Source organism: Pseudorca crassidens, chromosome 15 (assembly GCF_039906515.1).
Source record: "Pseudorca crassidens isolate mPseCra1 chromosome 15, mPseCra1.hap1, whole genome shotgun sequence".
NCBI lineage: Eukaryota > Metazoa > Chordata > Mammalia > Artiodactyla > Delphinidae > Pseudorca > Pseudorca crassidens.
Genome location: NC_090310.1, coordinates 1,533,905 through 1,552,583, shown reverse-complemented (window position 1 = coordinate 1,552,583; position 18,679 = coordinate 1,533,905). Strand labels below are relative to the sequence as shown.

At 45.0% G+C, this 18,679-nt stretch overlaps 1 protein-coding gene and 1 long non-coding RNA gene across 4 annotated transcripts in view; both read left to right on the top strand.

Annotated features, from left to right (window-relative positions):
• SNX8 (sorting nexin 8) overlaps positions 1-18,679 on the top strand; it is an 80,207-nt gene that overhangs the window by 18,190 nt on the left and 43,338 nt on the right. For all 3 annotated transcript variants that reach the window (XM_067705331.1, XM_067705332.1, XM_067705330.1), the window contains one exon: positions 4,136-4,359. In XM_067705331.1, the coding sequence (XP_067561432.1) occupies positions 4,152-4,359 (208 nt within the window). In that variant the 5' untranslated portion in view covers positions 4,136-4,151. The remainder of the gene's footprint in view (positions 1-4,135; positions 4,360-18,679) is intronic.
• LOC137206584 (uncharacterized) lies at positions 7,920-18,161 on the top strand. Its single transcript, XR_010934700.1, has 3 exons — positions 7,920-12,085; positions 15,864-15,984; positions 16,460-18,161. It is a non-coding gene; the product is annotated as an uncharacterized lncRNA (long non-coding RNA).

Genomic DNA, 18,679 nt, shown 5'->3' with positions numbered 1-18,679 from the left:
GCTCAGACCTGGGAGTGCCCAGTCTCTGAGCCTGGAGGGCAGTGGATGAGGCAGCAGAGACCTAGGCTGGCGCTTGGCGGTCTCAGGGTGGAAGGCTCTCCAGAGGGATGGCTCATGGGCGTTGGGCAGCTTTGTTGCAGCCTAGCAGCCTGCGTAGAGTCTCGGGAACCCTGCTGGGCTGGAGTGGACTGACTGGTAATGGTGTGAGCAGAGGCCCAGCCTCCTCACCTCACCTCCCAGCCAGGGGCCAGCCTGGGTGGGTTTGCCAGCACTGTGGCCCAAACTTAACAGCCTGAAGGACCGCCCTTGAAAAAACAAACAAACAAAGAGCCCCGAAAATGTAAAATTGCATTTCATCTTAGCCAGTGAGTGGAGGCTTGTTACCAGTTTTATCGTGATTTAGAAAAAGGAAGAACTGAGACATTTGCACATCGTGAGTGCCCAGGACATGGCATTCGTTCGTAGCTCTGACGGCCTGATTTCGCCTACACTTATCCAGCCAGCCTGCTCTTGTGTGGTTGTGGGGTTTGGGTGAGAGGCACGCCTGCTCCTGGCCGTGGCTGTGGAAGGCTGACCCGAGGAAATTGGAGGAACACAGACAGGGAGGTATTGGGGAAAACGCAGAACGGCACCCATCGTAGCTTATTCTCGTCAGCTGTCCATGTGGGAAATGATGCCGTGTTCCTCTAACATGAGGTGGAAAGGAGACAAATCAAAAAGGCAGGCAAGTCAGGGAGAGGTCTTCCTGTTGGTCTTGTGTGGATGGCAGCCCCACTGCTGTGTTTGAAGTGCTGCAAGGTGGGGACCCCAGGTTATGAGGACATGCTGCATGCTGGGCTCCGGACCCCGTATCTGCAAACAGCTTGCAGGAGCTTTGACAGATACACAGTTGCGTCCAGGAAACCATGGCCCCGTGGTCGGTCAGGACTCAGCATGTCATGGTCCCAAAGTTTCCTCACGCCTCTTTGCAGGTCAGCCTCTCCTCTTTCCCCAACCCAGGCACTGCAGATTTGGGGGAGGAGGAACCTAAATGGTGGGAAAAGAAAATAAACAAAAACAAAGCAAGTGATTTAGGAGGGAAAATTGAGAAACAGCAGGGTACCGTCCAAGTTTCTGTTTGCAGAATTGCTTTGTGTGTGTATACATTTTGGAGAGAAGCTGGGTTTTTAGAACAGATTTGCATTTTCTTTGTGATTTTTCTATCGAGTTAGAAGGAACAGAACCTCAGTGGACAGAATCTTAGATGGCTGCCAGCCCCATGGTTCTCAAACCGTGGTCCTCAGGGTGCTAGAATTCCACAGGCGGCCTGACTTTGGGGGATTCCACACAGGTATGATTCTAATTGTTAAAACATTTTGAAACTGTGTAGAAATGGCAATAAATTTTATGTTTCTCATGTCCTTGTCTTTCTTTATAGATGTGTAAGTTTACTATATATAGAAAATATTTTATCTTTATATAGTATTTTATATAGTATTTATTATATAAATAAGAAAATTATCATATAAATAATATATTTTGTATGTCTATTATAATATTTGTAGTATTCAAGATATGGTTATAAAATATATATAGATAAAATACTATATATAGTAAATATATAGTATATATAAATATATAGTAAACTATATAGTAAAATATACAGAAAATATAGATAAAACACTATAGTGAATATATACTTTATGTTATACAAAATTTGTATATATAAATTATATATTTTATATATGGAATAAATACTATATATAGTAAAATTATAAATCTATAAAGAAAAACAGTCATGGTAAACATATATATTTAGTACATATATAATATAAAAATACACATTTAGTATATATATATATATGTTGCCAAACAACATAATGCATGTTTGTCAATCTTATTTGTATGATTCTGGAATTTGCACTCTTTTCCCATTATGTTTATAAGATTAATTCATTTTCATGTACAAAGCTACAGGTGATTATTTTCTCTGCTGAATAGCATTCCATTGTAGACTACATTCTAGTTTCTTTATCCTTTAATGGTCGGTGGAAATGTGAGTTGTTTCAGGTTTTCGGTGTTGCACACAGTGCTGCTAAGAACATTCTTACACCTGTGCAAGCGTTTATCTGAAGACTGAGTGACATACCTAGGACTGGAATGGATGCTTCCAGGGTAGGGGCCTCTTCAACTTTACAAGATGCTGGGAAATTTTTTCCAATGATAGGTATGTAACCAGGTCAGCTTTTTTCTGTGGAGACTCCAGAAGAAAGTTTCTACCATCGCTGCGTGTAAATTTGAAATTCTTATCGTGATACCGTTGTTAAGAGGCTGTAGCTCGGTTCTGGACGTTCAGAGCCCAGAGGCTGACCAGGACACGTTACAGCAGCTGGGCTACTAACCCGTGAATGACTGGGATGGGTGGGTCTTTATGCTTCTGTGGCCACAGTGTACTCACCTGTAAAATGGGAAAGAAATAGCTGCTTCAAGGGGACTCGGGGATCAGAGAGACAGGACAGCTAATTCCAGTGCCTGATCTTGGCTGGGTCCTGTACTGGAGGGAAACATGCTTTGAAGGACATTATTGAGTCGATGGGTGAAACTGACAACATTGGAATATGAACAGTAGATTAGATCAGATATATTATCAGGGTTAAATTTGCTGAAGCTGATAGCTGTACTAGGTGATATAAAAGAACATCCCTGGGACTTCCCTGGTGGGCCAGTGGTTAAGACTCCGAGCTTCCAATGCAGGGGGCCCGCTTTTGATCCCTGGTCAGGGAACTAGATCCCGCATTCCTCACCTAAGATCCCGCATGCCGTAACTAAAGATCATGCGTGCCACAACTAAGATCTGGAGCAGCTAAGTAAATAAATAAACCATCCTACATCCAGAAGTATTTCGAGGTAAAAGGCTGGGATGCTTGCAACTTACTCTCAAATGTATAAATAAGGATTGCAAGTGATGAAGCATGTCAGGTAAAATGTTAACGCCAGTGAACAAAAAAGATGGGAAAACCTCCTAAACTCGGGGAAGACTGGGAACAAGCACAGCAATTTTTTTCTAGGAGCTCTAGGGCTTGACACGGCATTTGGAGATGTCTGCCGAAAGAACAAATGATTGAATAAATGAACGAATTAATAAGTTAATAAATAAAGGCTGTGATACCTTGGCTGGGCAGAGATGTAGAGAACTCCTTGTGTTAACATTGACCTTTTCGTGAAGTTTGATTTTGAGTGATGGCCTGTCTCACTCCCAGAACGGAGTAGATCCCAGCGCATTGTCCAATAAAAATACAATGTGAGCCATATATGTATTATAAGTTTAGAACTGTCTAGTGACCACCTTGGAAGCATAAAAAAATAGGTAAAATCAACTTTAATACTGTATTTCATTTAGCCCAACGTGTTCAGATAGTATTACTTTAACATATAACTAATATTAAAATCATTGAGGTATTTTTACATTCTTTTTTTTCATTTGAAGTCCTGGCAGTCCAACCCTGTACCTTACTTACCGCACTTCTCAGTTCAGTCACTGAATTTTCATCGAAATAGCTGATCTGTACTTTGATTCCATAAAATTTACAGGTGAAAAGGTAGATTAATATACCCAAGTCGCTCCAAACATGCTTGAAAGGTTTCCAGTAGCGGAACGAGTATGGCTTTTAAATTTAAATCGATTTAAAGGAAATAAAATGAAAACTTCAGTTCCCCAGTTATACTAGCTACCTGTGGCTGGTGTGTGCTGTGCTGGATGGCGAGGGGGTACGTGCTCCCTAAATAGGATGGATGGATGCATGAGTGGAGCTGGGCTGGTTAGCAGACCGCCCTCTCATAAGGGTTTCAGATTCAGTCAAAGGCACGTTTGTTAAAGGAGAACATCAAGTAGCAAAATCATATGTGCAATACATCCCATTTTCGTTTTTTCAAATATTTAATAAGTAAGCATTAGTATAGGCACTGGAAAAATATATACCACATTGTATGCAGTGAATTCAGTAAGTATTCATCGAGAGGCAGGCCTGCCCGAGTTGCTGAGTTAAGGTCCCTCCCTGCCCGCACGTAGCTGCCACTCTGGCTGGGGAGACGGACAGTGGACAGATGGGTAGTGGTTGCGTGGCAGTGGGGAATATAAGGGCATTTATCGTTACAGAAGCTGACGGGGCAGAATGAAGGCAGCCCCAGACGGAGGGCCCTCTGAAGAGGACACGTCTGAGCTGAGACCTGGGAAGCCAGAAGTGGGCGCTGCGTGGGGAGGGGTGGGGAGGTTGATGCTCCCGCTGGAGGGGCGATTTGTCGGGATCGCGGGAAAACACGAGTCGGCGGAGAGACGAGTCGCCTGCAGGTGGCGCTCTCGGCCCACCCTTTTCTGTCCAGGTAACGGGGGTTTCCTTTTTCAGTTGCTAACCTCGTGGGAAACCCAGGAAGCACTTTTCTCTCAGATGAGTTTTGCAGTCATTTCAACAGGGTATTGTATCTGAACGGGGCTGAAAGATGGAGTCGAAGGGTCACATATGGCCCAGGTCCCCCAAATCTCTTGACAGAGCCCACCTCCGCCTTCACCAAGGCTAATCTTCCAATGGGGGCGCAGTCAGGAGTCAGAGTCCGTGTTCAGCTCCACGAGACCTTGGGCGAGTTATCCGTCTTCTCTGAGCTGCTTCCTAGCTGTGAACTAGGTCAGGAACCCTGACTTTGAAACAAGATCGTGGGGTCCATGGAGCGGGCAGCGTGTCTGCCTTGGTCCTGGCCGGTCCTGCGGTAACTGAGCCCAGCTGCCAGGCCCTGTAGCAAGTGCTCACTTAGTCCCCAGGACAACCCCCGAGGCAGGGATGCTGGTATCCCCACCGGGGTGGAGGCGGTCCAGCCAGCCTCCTGGCCTCAGAGGCCGTGCTCCACTCAACTGTGTTGGGCCATCTCCCTTTTTTTGAGGTGGATTCTTTCACTGGGGTCCTTTGAGAAGGGGGTGATAAGAATTGGAAAGTGGAGTTTGTGATGCTGTAACCCTGAGCAGGAGGGAAGGACTGGGGGATGAGCTGAGAAAAGGATACTTCTCTGGAGCTATGACAAACCTTCCCCTCCTTGACTCGTGGTATCAGTAATTATCAAGAGTGCCTACTACAAGCCAGTCACTACCTTAAATACTTTGTAAATTTGTCTCATTTAATCTTTTCAGCATTTTTTAACTCAAAGAAAAGTACAGAGTAGTATATAAACACCCGTTCACCTACATCCAGATTTTTAAATGTTAACATTTTGCCATATTTGCCTCAAGAGTTTTCTTTCTGGGACTTCCCTGGCGGTCCAGTGGTTAGGACCACCAATGCAGGGGACTCAAGTTTGATCCCTGGTCGGGGAACTAAAATCCCACATGCCGCCTGGTGCGGTCAAAAAACAAATAATAAAATAAAAAATAAATTGATTTATCTTAAAAAAAAGATTTTTCTTTCTAAGGAACAAAAAAAAGATTTGAAGTCCCCTTTCTGTCTCTCCTAAATTTCATCTTCTCCCCGCTCCCCACCCCAGAAGAAGCCATCACATATCTATCTATAAGTAATACATACATTGTTTGGTATCTTTTAATGCAATTGTTATTGATTTAATTGTGGATTCACATGCAGTTGTAAGAACTAAAACACTTTGCCCAGTTTCTCCTAATGATGCCAAACTGGTATAATATCACAGCCAGGATGTAGCCGTTGGTACAGTTCACCTATTTTATTCAGATTTCCTATTTTACCCATCCTCTTTTCTGTTGTGTGTTATGTCTTTAAATGGACACCAGTGGTATACTATGCATATCCTTCTGCAACATCCCTTTTCACCCCAAATGATGTTTTTAAGATCTATCCATCTTGGTACATACAGCTCTAGTTGATGCGTTGTATGAATATACTGCAATTTATCATTCATTCCACGTGGATATCAAAGGAGGGGTGTGTGCGTGTGTGTGTGTGCGTGTGTGTGTGTGTGTTCTGCAGTGAAGAGGCTTGCATTTGTCACCCCCAGCGATAGTTTAGAGGATATGACCAGAAGAGGGATCTCAGAGTCCTAAGGTGTCTGCATTCCAACTTATTAGACATTAACAAATTGTCCTCCAAAGCATCTACATCAGTTTGCACTCCCTCCAGCAGTGTAGGGGTATTTCTGTTTCTTTTCATCTCCTGTGCATGAAGGAGTATCTATCTCACTGTTGTTTGAACTTGCATTTCCCTGATATAAGTAGATTTCTGATTTAAGCAGAAAAGGAAATTATTAAAAGCAGCTAGAGTCTCCAGGAGGGCTGGGAAACCAGGCTTAAAGCTGAGCAGACAGAAGTGTGCAGATCAGGCCAGGAGCTGGCAGTGACGACAGCATGAAGACAACGCGGGGTCCCAGACGTCGGAGCTGGCACCCCAGCACCACTGACAGCAGCCCTGGGTGCTGGTGGAAGCCCCCAGCCTCCACCCCCTTCGCTGTGTGAGGCAGGCGCTGCAGCTGCCGTGGGCTACCACCATCGTGCAGGCCGCTCGGCGTCAGGGCCCCGCTTCACGTCAGCGCGGCTGGGTGCAGCTGGGGCTGAGTGTCTGACAGTTTACCCGCATGTGGTAGGACAGTCTCAAAGGAGAGGATTCCCCAAACATGGGGCGGAAGACGCAGGTGCGGTATGGTCAAAAAATGACAGATGTCTAGCACACCCAGTCGACAGTAAGGTGGACATCTTTTATATGTTTATTGGCCGCTCAGATTTCCTTTTCAGTGAGTCTCCTTTGCCTCTTCGGGGTGGTTTGTCTTTTCCATGTTGAAGTGGATGAGTTCTTTATAAATTCTGAATTATAATCTTTAAGCCGATTACCTATGTTAAAGTATGTATATTCTGGGCTGTGCTGTATCTTTTCACCTTGTTTTTGGTGTCTTTTTTTTGTTTTTGGTCCACGCCATGTGGCTTGCAGGACCTTAGCTCCCTGACCAGAGATTGAACCCGCGCCCTCGGCAGTGAAAGCGCTGAGCCCTCATCACTGGACCGCCAGGGAATTCCCGCATGGTATCTTTTATCATGCAGGTTCGTCATGCTGGCACTTAAAATTATCTATAGTTTTCTTTGTACTTCTGCTTTTCTGAGTGCCTCCCTGGTTTGAGAATATAGCCAGATGCGTGACTGGGATCAGGTCTTCCCCTGAAAACAACTAAAATGCTGGATAAAATGAAAGCACTATCTGGGGCTTCCCTGGCAGTGCAGTGGTTGAGAATCTGCCTGCCAAAGCAGGGGACACGGGTTCGAGCCCTGGTCTGGGAAGATCCCACAGGCCTCGGAGCAACTAAGCCCGTGCGCCACAACTGCTGAGTCCGCATGCCACAGCTACTGAAGCCGACGTGCCTGGAGCCCGTGCTCTGCAACAAGAGAAGCCACCGCAGTGAGAAGCCCGTGCACTGCAACAAAGAGTAGCCCCCGCTCGCCACAACTAGAGAAAGCCCATGCACAGCAATGAAGACCCAATGCAGCCAAAAATAAATAAAATAGATACAACATTAAAGAAATAAAAACTTAAAAAAGAACACTATCTGAGTAAATCATTGAAGAGCTGACAAGATAGTAAAGATTTGCTGCAAATAAAAGAGTTATCATCACTATAAATAAGGAATTAAAATCTGAGGGAAAGTAAGAAGAGCGCTAGAGGCATTTGCCAACCTGGTGAACTGGAGCTCAGCTGATGGCCTCATAATACATGGAAGAAGGTAAAGACCAGGGTCTGTACAAAGTTGGGAATATAATAGGAAGCCATTGTCCCTTAAAACCGGGACCCAAAGGCTATGTCCTCAGGGTAAGAGGCAGCAAAGTTAGATTTGCCTGTCCCAACCATAGCAGGGGGTTATAAGGAAGGTTAACTCGATACAGAATAGTGCTGGGATGTGGGAGGCTTACCTGAGACACTGCCATGTGGCTACATGTGCCATGTAGCAGTAACCCTGCCTTACAGGGATCTGTAGCCCAGGTTGGGGAGCCCACAGCCTTAAGCTTCAGAAGCAAAGTGATCTCAGACTGGTAGCTTGCCTAGGTACCTAGTAGAAGCAGATGTAAATTCTTACTGCCTTTTTTTTTAAGTAATAAAGGGGTTTACTCTGTTCTAACACCTAGAGGTGACTCCTTAGCTAGTTAACTTTCAGTCTTTCACGTTTTCTCACGTGTGCATTTAAGATGATACATTTCCCTTTAAACATTGATTGCCTTGTTTACGTCTAAGATAAGTAGTGCTTTCGTTGTCAATTCCAAATGATCTATTTCATTATGAATTATTTTACATTTCTGCATATATATATTATTTTACGTTTCCACATATACAGAAGATTTTGGGGTAGCAGTTTGTTAGTAATTTTTATTGAGGTGTAGTTTACGTAAAGCCTACATGCATAGCTTATGTATTAGAGGTCCAAGGATTTTGACAAATGCATACACCAGTGTAACTGACTCCCTTATTGAGATAGAACATTTCTATCACCCCACAAAATTCCCCCCTGCCCTTTCCTTTTTTTTTTGCGGTACGCGGGCCTCTCACTGTTGTGGCCTCTCCCGTTGTGGAGCACAGGCTCCGGACGCGCAGGCTCAGTGGCCATGGCTCACGGGCCCAGCCGCTCCGCGGCACGTGGGATCCTCCCGGACCGGGGCACGAACGCGCGTCCCCTGCATCGGCAGGCGGACTCTCAACCACTGCGCCACCAGGGAAGCCCCCCCCTGCCCTTTTCCATGGTAGGCAACCACCATCCTGATATTTTTCAAATCTTTGGTTTTTCATCACAAGGAAAAATGTTTTTCCCTATTTCTTTAATTTTATATAGGATAATGGCTATTCACTAATCTTACTGTGGTATTCATTTCCTGATGTGTGTAAGTCAGATCATTATCCTGTACACCTTAAACCTATACAGTGCTGTATGTCAATTATATTTCAATAAACTGGAAGAAAAAATAAAAAAGACTACTCTTTTTCCCATTGAATTACCTCGGCAGCTTTATTGAAAATCAACTGACCAGGGACTTCCCTGGTGGCGCAGTGGTTAAGACTCCACTCTCCCAATGCAGGAGGCCTGGGTTTGATCCCTGGTCAGGGAACTAGATCCCATATGCTGCAACTAAGAGTTCATATGCCACAACAAAGGAGCCCACGTGCCGCAACTAAGGAGCCTGCCCGCCATGACTAAGACCCAGTGCAACCAAATAAATAATAAATAAATAAATATTTAAAAAAAATCAATTGACCAGGGACTTCCCTGGTGGCACAGTAGTTAAGACTCCACACTCCCAGTGCAGGAGGCCTGGGTTTGATCCCTGGTCAGGGAACTAGATCCCACATGCATGCCTCAACTAAGAGTTCACATGCCACAATAAAGGAGCCCATGAGCCACAATTAAGGAGCCCTTGAGCTGCAACTAAGGAGCCCACCTGCCACAACTAAGGAGCCTGCCTGCCACAACTAAGACCCAGTGCAGCCAAATAAATAAATAATAATTTAAAAAAAATCAATTGACCGTATACGAGTGGGTTAAGTTCTGGGCTCTCTGTGTTGTTGCACTGATCTATTTGCATTTCTTTATGACAATATCACATTACTTTGATTACTGTAGCTTTATAGAAACCTTGAAATCGGTCAGTGAGAGGCCTCTAACTTTGTTCTTTTTAAAAATTGTGTTGATTATCTTACTTTGCTTTTCCATATACATTTTGTAATTAGCATATACATTTCTATGAACAAAGCACACTAGGATTATGATTGGAACTCCATTGAGGCTATACATCAATTTGGGAAGAACTGACATCCTGACAATATGTCAAGGTAAGCATTTAGGTCTTCTTTGGTTACCCTCAGCAATGTTTTATAATTTTCATCTTAGAGGTTTTGCCCATATCTTTAAAAATTTATCCCTACATATTTCCATTTTGTATATTAGTGGTATTTTAAAAAAGTTTATTTTCCAGTTGTACATTGCTAGCATATAGAAATATAATAGATATTTATATTTGATGTTGTATCTTGCAACCTTGCTAATTTAGTTACTAGCTCTAGTAACCTTTCTGGATTCTAGAGAATTTACTATGTACATTACCGTATTTTTTTTTTTTTTTTTTTGGCGGTACGCGGGCCTCTCACTGTCGTGGCCTCTCCCGTTGCGGAGCACAGGCTCCGGACGCGCAGGCTCAGCAGCCATGGCCCATGGGCCCAGCCGCTCCGCGGCATGTGGGATCCTCCCGGACCGGGGCACGAACCCGTGTCCCCTGCATCGGCAGGTGGACTCTCAACCACTGCGCCACCAGGGAAGCCCACATTACCATATTTTTAATGAGCAGATTCTTTCCTATCTGTATGCGTTTTTTCTTGTTTCTTGCTTCACTGTGCACTGGCTAGACCTCCAGCACGGGGTTGAATGTGAACAGTGGGAGTGTGCGTGGTGGTGTTCTTCCCAAGCATTTAATATTTCAATCCAAACATTGAAAACATTCAGTATTTTATCATCCTGCCCCGGATGGCTAGCTCTTGGTTTTCTGAAGATACCTTTATGAGGTTGAGGAAGTTCCCTTCAACTGCTAGTTTGCCAAGAGTTTTATAATGAATGGATGCTGACGTTTTTCCAGTGCTTTTTGTGAATATTATTGAAATGGTCATATGGATTTTCTCCTTTGCTCTGTGAGTATGGTGTTACCGGTTGAACTGTGTTCCCAAAAAAGACATGTGGAAGTCCTGACTCTCAGGACCTAGGAATGTGACCTTATTTGGAAATAGGATCTTTGCAGAAGTAATCAAGTTAAGATGAGGTCATGAGGGTGGGCCCTACTCCAACATGACTGATGTCACTATAAGAAAAAGAACATGCCTTGTGAAGACAGCCACGTGATGTGTCTACAAGCTGAGGAACACCAAGGACTGTCGGCAAACACCAGAAGCTGGAAAGTGCAAGGAAGTCTGCTCCTCTAACAAGTTTCAGAGGGACCCTGGCCACCAACAACGTGACTTCAGACTTCAAGCCTCCCGAACTGTGAGGCAAAATATTTCTGTTGTTGAAAGCCACACGGATTGTGGTGCTCTGTTAGGGCAGCCCCAGGAAACAAATACATGTGGTGAATGACCTGGACTGATTTAAAACGTTAAACCAAACTCGCATTTCACTTGGTCACAATACTTTTTATGTTTTACTGGATTGGATTTGCTTGTATTTTGCTAAGGTTTTCTGTGTCTGTGTTCATGAAGAATATTATCTGTAGTTTTCTTGGGATGTACTTGTCTGATTTTGGTATTAAGGTATTTTTCTTTTAATGTCTTTGTCTTATTATTTTTTGCGTTACTCAGGCCTCTCACTGTTGTGGCCTCTCCCGTTGTGGAGCACAGTCTCCGGACGCGCAGGCTCAGCAGCCATGGCTCACGGGCCCAGCCGTTCCGCGGCATGTGGGATCCTTCCGGACCGGGGCACGAACCCGTGTCCCCTGCATCGGCGGGCGGACTCTCAACCACTGCGCCACCAGGGAAGCCCGTCTTTGTCTTATTTTGATATCAGACTTTTACAGAAAGAGTTTGGAGAAATAGTTAATTTTTTTTAAGACTTTTTAAAGGGAAGTTTAAGGTTCACAACAAAGTTGAGAGGGAGCTTCAGAGAATTCCCCATATACCCCCTCCCCCTGCATATGCATTGCTTCCCCCATTTTATCATCACTCACCAGAGTGGTGCCTGTATTACCAGGAATGAACCTACATCGACATATCATAATCACTCAAAGTCAGTGGTTTGCCTTAGGGTTCACTCTTGTTTTTCTCTACTCAATGAGTTTAGATGAACTGGGGAAACGGTTTTGTTTTCAAATTTTCCGTTTGTTTGTTGCTACTGTCTAGAAATACAGTTGATATATGTGTATTGGTGTTGCATCCTGCAACTGTGGTAAATTCACTTATTCTAGTTCTAGCTGGGTTTTCTTAGCATTTTTCATGTATTTGCATATGCACCTTCCTTTCCAATCTTTATGCCTTTTTTTCCCTGCCCGCTTCACAGGCTGGGACTTCCAGTCAACGTTGAGTAGAAGGGAGAGTGGACATCTTGTTTTATTGCTAATCCTAGGGGGAGAATGTTCAGTCTGTCACTTTAGGTGTGAAGTCAGCATTAGACTTTCAGAGATGCTGTTTGTCAGGCTGCAGAAGTTTTCCTTATCATCCTAGTTTGCAGAGTTATAATCATGAATGGGTATTAAATTTTGTCAAAGTTTTCCTGCATTATTTATCTTTTTCTGCAATTTATATTTTCTGCATATGAGATGATCATATGGTTCTTTTGAAATGGTGAGTTACACTGATTTTTCAAATAATTAAACCAACGTTACATTCCTGGCATATGCTCTGCTTGCATTTGATTGCTATTATTTTTTCCTTTAGAAGTTCAATAGAATTCACTAGAGAAGCCATCTGGACCAGGAGTTTTCTTTGTGAGGAAGGTTTGTTTTTTTTTTTAATTGTGGTAAAATACACATAACAGTAGCCTTTTTTTTTTTTTAAGATTTAATTTTAGGGGCTTCCCTGGTGGCACAGTGATTGAGAGTCTGCCTGCCGATGCAGGGGACATGGGTTCGTGCCCCAGTCCGGGAGGATCCCACATGCCGCGGAGCGGCTGGGCCCGTGAGCCATGGCCGCTGAGCCTGCGCGTCCGGAGCCTGTGCTCCGCAACGGGAGAGGCCACAACAGTGAGAGGCCCGCGTACCTCAAAAGGAAAAGATTTAATTTTAATTATTTTTGGCTGTGTTGGGTCTTCATTGCTCTGCACGGGCTTTCTCCAGTTGCGGCGAGCGGGGGCTACTCTTTGTTGCGGTGCACAGGCTTCTCATTGCGGTGGCTTCTCTTGTTGTGGAGCATGGGCTCTAGGCCCGCAGGCTTCAGTAGTTGTGGCACAGGGGCTCAGTAGTTGTGGCTCGCAGACTCTAGAGTACAGGCTCAGTAGTTGTGGTGCATGGGCTTAGTTGCTCCGCGGCATGTGGGATCTTCCCGGACCAGGGCTTGAACCCGTGTCCCCTGCATTGGCAGGCGGATTCTTATCCACTGCGCCACATGGAAAGTCCCAGTAACCATTTTTTAGGTGTACAGTTCAATGGCATTAAGTGCCACGAATTTAATGGCTTGTAACGACAAAAATGTACTGCCTGCAGGTCTGAAGGTAACAAGTCTGAAATGAGACCTAACAGGGTTAAAATCTAGGTGTGGGTGGGACGGGCTCCTTTTGGAGGCTCCGGTGGAGAATCCATTCCTTGCCTCTTCCAGCTTGTAGAGGCTACTGGCATTCCGTGGCTGATGGATGCATTTCCTTGACTTTCTGCTTTCAACAGCACATGGCCTTGTCCCTAACTTTGACCGTCTTTGACAATTCCTTTTGTGCAGCACCCTCGTAATTACATTGAACCCGCCCAGATCATTCAGGGCACTCTTCCCATCTCAAGATCCTTAACTGTACACATCTGCAAAGTCCCCTTTTCCATGTAAGGTATCATATCCACAGGTTCTGAGATTAGAACCTCTTTGAGGGGGCATTATTCTTTGAGGGGTTATTATCCCATCTATCACAGTCCATCCTCTGCCCCCCAAAGATTCACGTCCATCCAATATGCAGACTACATTCATCCCATCCCAACATCCTCCAAAATCTCAACCCTTTATAGCATCAACTCAAAGTCCAGAATCTCATCTAAATCTCATTAGCTCACAAGTCACAGATCTCATCATCCGAATACTGTAAATCAGGCATGGGTTTGACTCTATGTATGATTCACCCCGAGGCAAAATTCCTCTTCATCAGTACACTTAGAAAATAAATGATCTAATCCCAAAATACAATAGTGAGATAGGTATGGGGTAACAGTTATAGACATTCCCATTCAAAAAGGGAGAAAATGGAAGGAAAAAGAAATTGCAGTCTCAAGCAATTTTGAAATCCAGTGAGGCAAACTCAATTAGGTTTCTTTTATTCTTTTTTAATATTTTTGTTTTTGACCGAACAACTTGTGAGGCGTTAGTTCCCAGACCAGGGATGGAACCCGGCCCTCGGCAGTGAAAGCACAGTCCTGACCACTGGACCGCCAGGGAATTCCCTCAGTTAGGTTTCAAGGAATTATCCTCTGTGGCTTAACGTTCTGTCCTCTGGGCCCGCAGCTCCACCCTGAATCTTCTTCCTTTTCCATCCAGGGTAGCACATGCTTGCAGCTGAGTAGTAGTATGAGGTTGTTTCCTGCCTATAGAATTTTGAGGGTCAGACAGCCTTCTTTCATTTCATCTTTCTCTGTCCCTGTCAGTCCAAGCTGGCAGTGTTTCTGCTGATATAACATGCTCAAAAACCTATGGATCTCCCATGTACGTCGTTCACAGGTCTCATCCGCAGGTCTTCCCTGAATAATTCCATCTCTGTTTTTTGCTTCTCCAGAGGTGGCACACACCTACTCTCTTCAAAGAGCCCTCTGTGTCACCACAGGTGGTGCCCTTTTGTTCCTCTCTGGGCACCAGGAAAACGCTGTTCAGCCACACGTTTGGCTTCCTCCCCAAAGCAGCTTTCCTGACAGTGAGTGTCCTAATTTCGCCATCTTTTGCAATCTAAATAGGTTCTTTTTCGTATAACTGTAGGATACAATCTAGCTAAGCTTTCTGTCACTATATAGCAAGATCCCTTTTTCATACAGTTTCCAACAACATGTTCCTCATTTCCTTCTGAGCCCTCCGTGGAGGTGACGTTGTTTTTTTTTTTTTTTTTTTTTGCAGTATGTTTTTTTTTTTTTTTTTTTTTTGCAGTACGCCGGCCTCTCCCTGTTGCAGCCTCTCCCTCTGCGGAGCACAGGCTCCCGGACGCGCAGGCTCAGCGGTCGTGGCTCACAGGCCCTGCCACTCCGCGGCATGTGGGATCCTCCTGGACCGGGGCACGAACCCATGTCCCCTGCATCGGCAGGCGGACTCTCAACCACTGTGCCACCAGGGAAGCCCCAGAGGTGACTTTGATGTCTATATTGCTACCAACAGTCTGTTTATGACAATTTAGGTACCACCATCTAAAGTGATGTAGGTTTTCTATACCACAGTTAATATCCATACGCCTAGTAACAGTCTGTTCAAGGCAATCAAGGCATCTTCTATGACACTTCTCAAAATTCTTCCAGTCTTTACCTAATTCCAAAGCCAATTCCACATTTTTGGATATTTGTTATAGCAATACCCCACTTCCCGCCACCCGTATCAGTATTTTGTACTTTTTCATTGCAGCGTTGCAATCTATTATTTGACTATAGCAATGTGTTCATCCAGTCTGTTGTTAATAGACGTTTGGGTTATTTCCAGTTTTCAGCTATTTGAATGTGGCTTCTAGGAATGAGCCTTTTTTGGTGGACATATGCTTTTATTTCTCTTGGGTAAATGTCTAGGAGTGGGTTTTCCTCAAGGGTTATTCCTTTTCCCACTCTTGGTCCACTGTGGACAGCCAGATTCCAAGCTGCTTCTGAAGGCTGGTAGGTTATCCCTTCATTAATGCTGATTTTATCTAGGAAGTTCAGGTCCATTCCCAGCCTTGCTGGGACCTAAGCCTCCCTCTCCTATTGCTTTAACCCGAGTTCCTAAGCCCTTTATTATTTCTGAAAGCCCTGTGGGTTGCTTGCTTCTGCTTTTGTTCATCCCTGTAACTTCAAGTTCCCCCTGTATCTGGCACCTTTTCTTGCTTTTGACTGTAACTACGTATTAAAAACAGTTTTGGGGGTAAAATGTTACCTAGCATTTCTGTATGTTTGGGGAAGAGGGTGAATATACTTTTGCATCAGTTCAGATCATCATAAGAAGTGTCTGATTTAGAACTTTACCTTTGAGGGACAGCTCTTTGGAGCAAGTAATATTGATATATCCATTTTACAGGTGAGCAAACTGAAGGAAGTCAAGTAGCTTGTCCAAAGTCTAATTCGGACAGCCAACATGTTTGAGATATTTAAAGCTTCCTGGGGCTCATGAAGGATGGGAGCAAATCCCTTTACTCCAGGTAGGAATTTTAGAATGGATATTTGAGAGGTACTGCCTGAGAAGGTAACTCATAGTGTCACAGGAGGATTTGATTTCATGGTCTTCACAGTATTAAATGAGATGATACTGGTTCAGCACTTAGCACACTGCCTGTAACATAGTAAGTGGTAAAAAAATGTTTGGGGGACTTCCCTGGTGGTCCAGTGGTTGGGACTCCATGCTTCCACTGTGGGGGGCACGGGTTCGATCCCTGGTCAGGGAACTAAGATCCCGCATGCCGTGTGGCACGGCCAAAAACCAAAATAAAGTTTGGGACTATTGATATTATTAATTAATTAATTAATTTATTGGCCATGGCGTGTGGGATCTCAGTTCTCCCAGCAGGGATTGAACCTGTGCCCCCTGTAATGGAAGTGCGGAGTCTTAACCACTGGACCACCAGGGAAGTCCCTTGATATTATTAATGAAATTATTATATTTTTTTCTGCTTTTAGAGTCCTTCCCCTTCCCCACAGTATGATTTACAGAGCCATAAGCAGCTTTCCTACCAAGCCTCCTAAAACAAGAGGTTATGGGTAGGGACTTCCCTGGTGGCGCAGTGGTTAAGAATCCGCCTGCCAATGCAGGGGACACAGGTTCGAGCCCTGGTCCAGGAAGATCCTACATGCCGTGGAGCAGCTAAGCCCGTGTGCCACAACTACTGAGCCTGTGCTCTAGAGCCCGCGAGCCATAACTACTGAAGCCTGCACGCCACAACTACTGAAGCCCGCACGCCTAGACCCCGTGCTCCGCAACAAGAGAAGCCACCGCGATGAGAAGCCTGCACACCACAACGAAGAGTGGCCCCCGCTCACCGCAACTAGAGAAAGCCTGCGCGCAGCGACAAAGACCCAGCGCAGCCATAAATAAATAAATAAATGAGAGGTTATGGGTGGACCAGAATTTCCTGATTAAGACTTTGAAGATAAATTGCTAGCTTTATAGCACAGGGGAAATGCCACCGGGGCTATGGGGATGGTCTCTGGTACCAGACAGCGTGGATCTGAATCCCAGACCTTCTGTCACCTCGCTCTGGGGTCTTAGTGTGTTGAAGTTCTCTGGCTGGACTGGAGATAATCATACTACCATTTCCTAGATTTATCGTGAGGAGTTGATGCGTTTCTGAAGCAAAAGCATGTATAAGAGTGCTCAGTACATAGCAGGCACATTCAGTAAAGGTCAGTGTGCTTAGTATTCAGTGCTGCAGACATTCCCGGCTTTCTGTCTTCCGGGGACATGGTAGTGTCCCACTTGTGGCTCGCTAGAGCCATGACACAAGTTCTGGCCAATGAACTTTGAGTAGAAGCATTGTGTGTCACTTCTGGGCCAGAGCAGTTAAATGCTCCAGAGTACTTTCCCTTCATCAGGATGGCAGAAATTCCAGATGGTGGCTGCCCCCTTATCCCGGGTTTCGGGCTGACGAGGATGAACATAAACCTTCGTTGTTTCAGGCCTCTGAGATTTGAGCTTGTTACTGCAGCATGATTGAGCCTCTCCTGACTAACATGTGAACTACTGTTAATATTTCTAGGATATACTCCTCAAAGCATTTAGTAACTCTTTTGAAGCGTCCTTAGTAGGACTTGGAAATGCTTGCATTTTTGTAGGATAACTGATGGTAGCCCCTTTCGGCATGACTCCCTGTGTAGTGCGCCCCAACTTCAGTGCTCTGCATTCCGAGTTCTGTCAGTTTGCTTACAGAGTCCTCATTTTCCTGAATGGAAAGCAATAAAAGTGACTGCAAAAACATTAACAGTCTTAATGTAATTGGATTCTTGCCACTAATCAAAGGGTTTTAAAAATCAGAAATTCCTGGCTCCCCTGGTGGCGCAGTGGTTAAGAATCTGCCTGCCAATGCAGGGAACACGGGTTCCAGCCCTGGTCCAGGAGGATCCCACATGCCACGGAGCAACTAAGCCCATGCGCCACAACTACTGAGCCTGCGCTCTAGAGCCTGCGAGCCACAACTACCGAAGCCCACGTGCCTAGAGCCCGTGCTCTGCAACAAGAGAAGCCACAGCAATGAGAAGCCTGCGCACCGCAACGAAGAGTAGCCCCCGCTCGCCACAACTAGAGAAAGCCCACGCACAGCAACGAAGACCCAACGCAGCCATAAATAAATAAATGAATAAATAAATTTATTTTAAAAATCAGAAATTCCGTTTTCTATTTACCATTTCCTGAACGAAACAGAAATAGTATAAGGATTAGGCTTCTCTGGCGAGGATCTAAAGAAGTTACAGGCAGGCATATTTCAGTGCATGCTTCCCAAGCGCTCTCTTACCGTTAGAGATATCTGGCAGTGTAGCCCACAGCTCGTAAGGACTGAACTCCCTCTTCTGGAGGCATTCACAACCTGTCGCGTCGGAACCAGTGGTTCATTTTTCCTTCCACAGCACCCATGTTTCCAGCCCCAACACCCACTGCACTCTGTGTGGTGTGAGAATCCTGCTGTGTTCTGCTTCTCCATTCAATGCCAGCAGGAACTTTGGAGGGTGGGGATGTCTCCTGGTTATCCCTGTGTGGCGTCCCTTACTCTCCTCTCTCATGCCGTAAAAAATTCCATACCTAGCAAATGCTCAGGAAATGTTTGTGAGAATAAAACAAACGTTCAACTTAGAGCAGTGGTCTTCCACCTGGGCTGCACCTTAGCACCATCCAGGGAACTTTAAAAA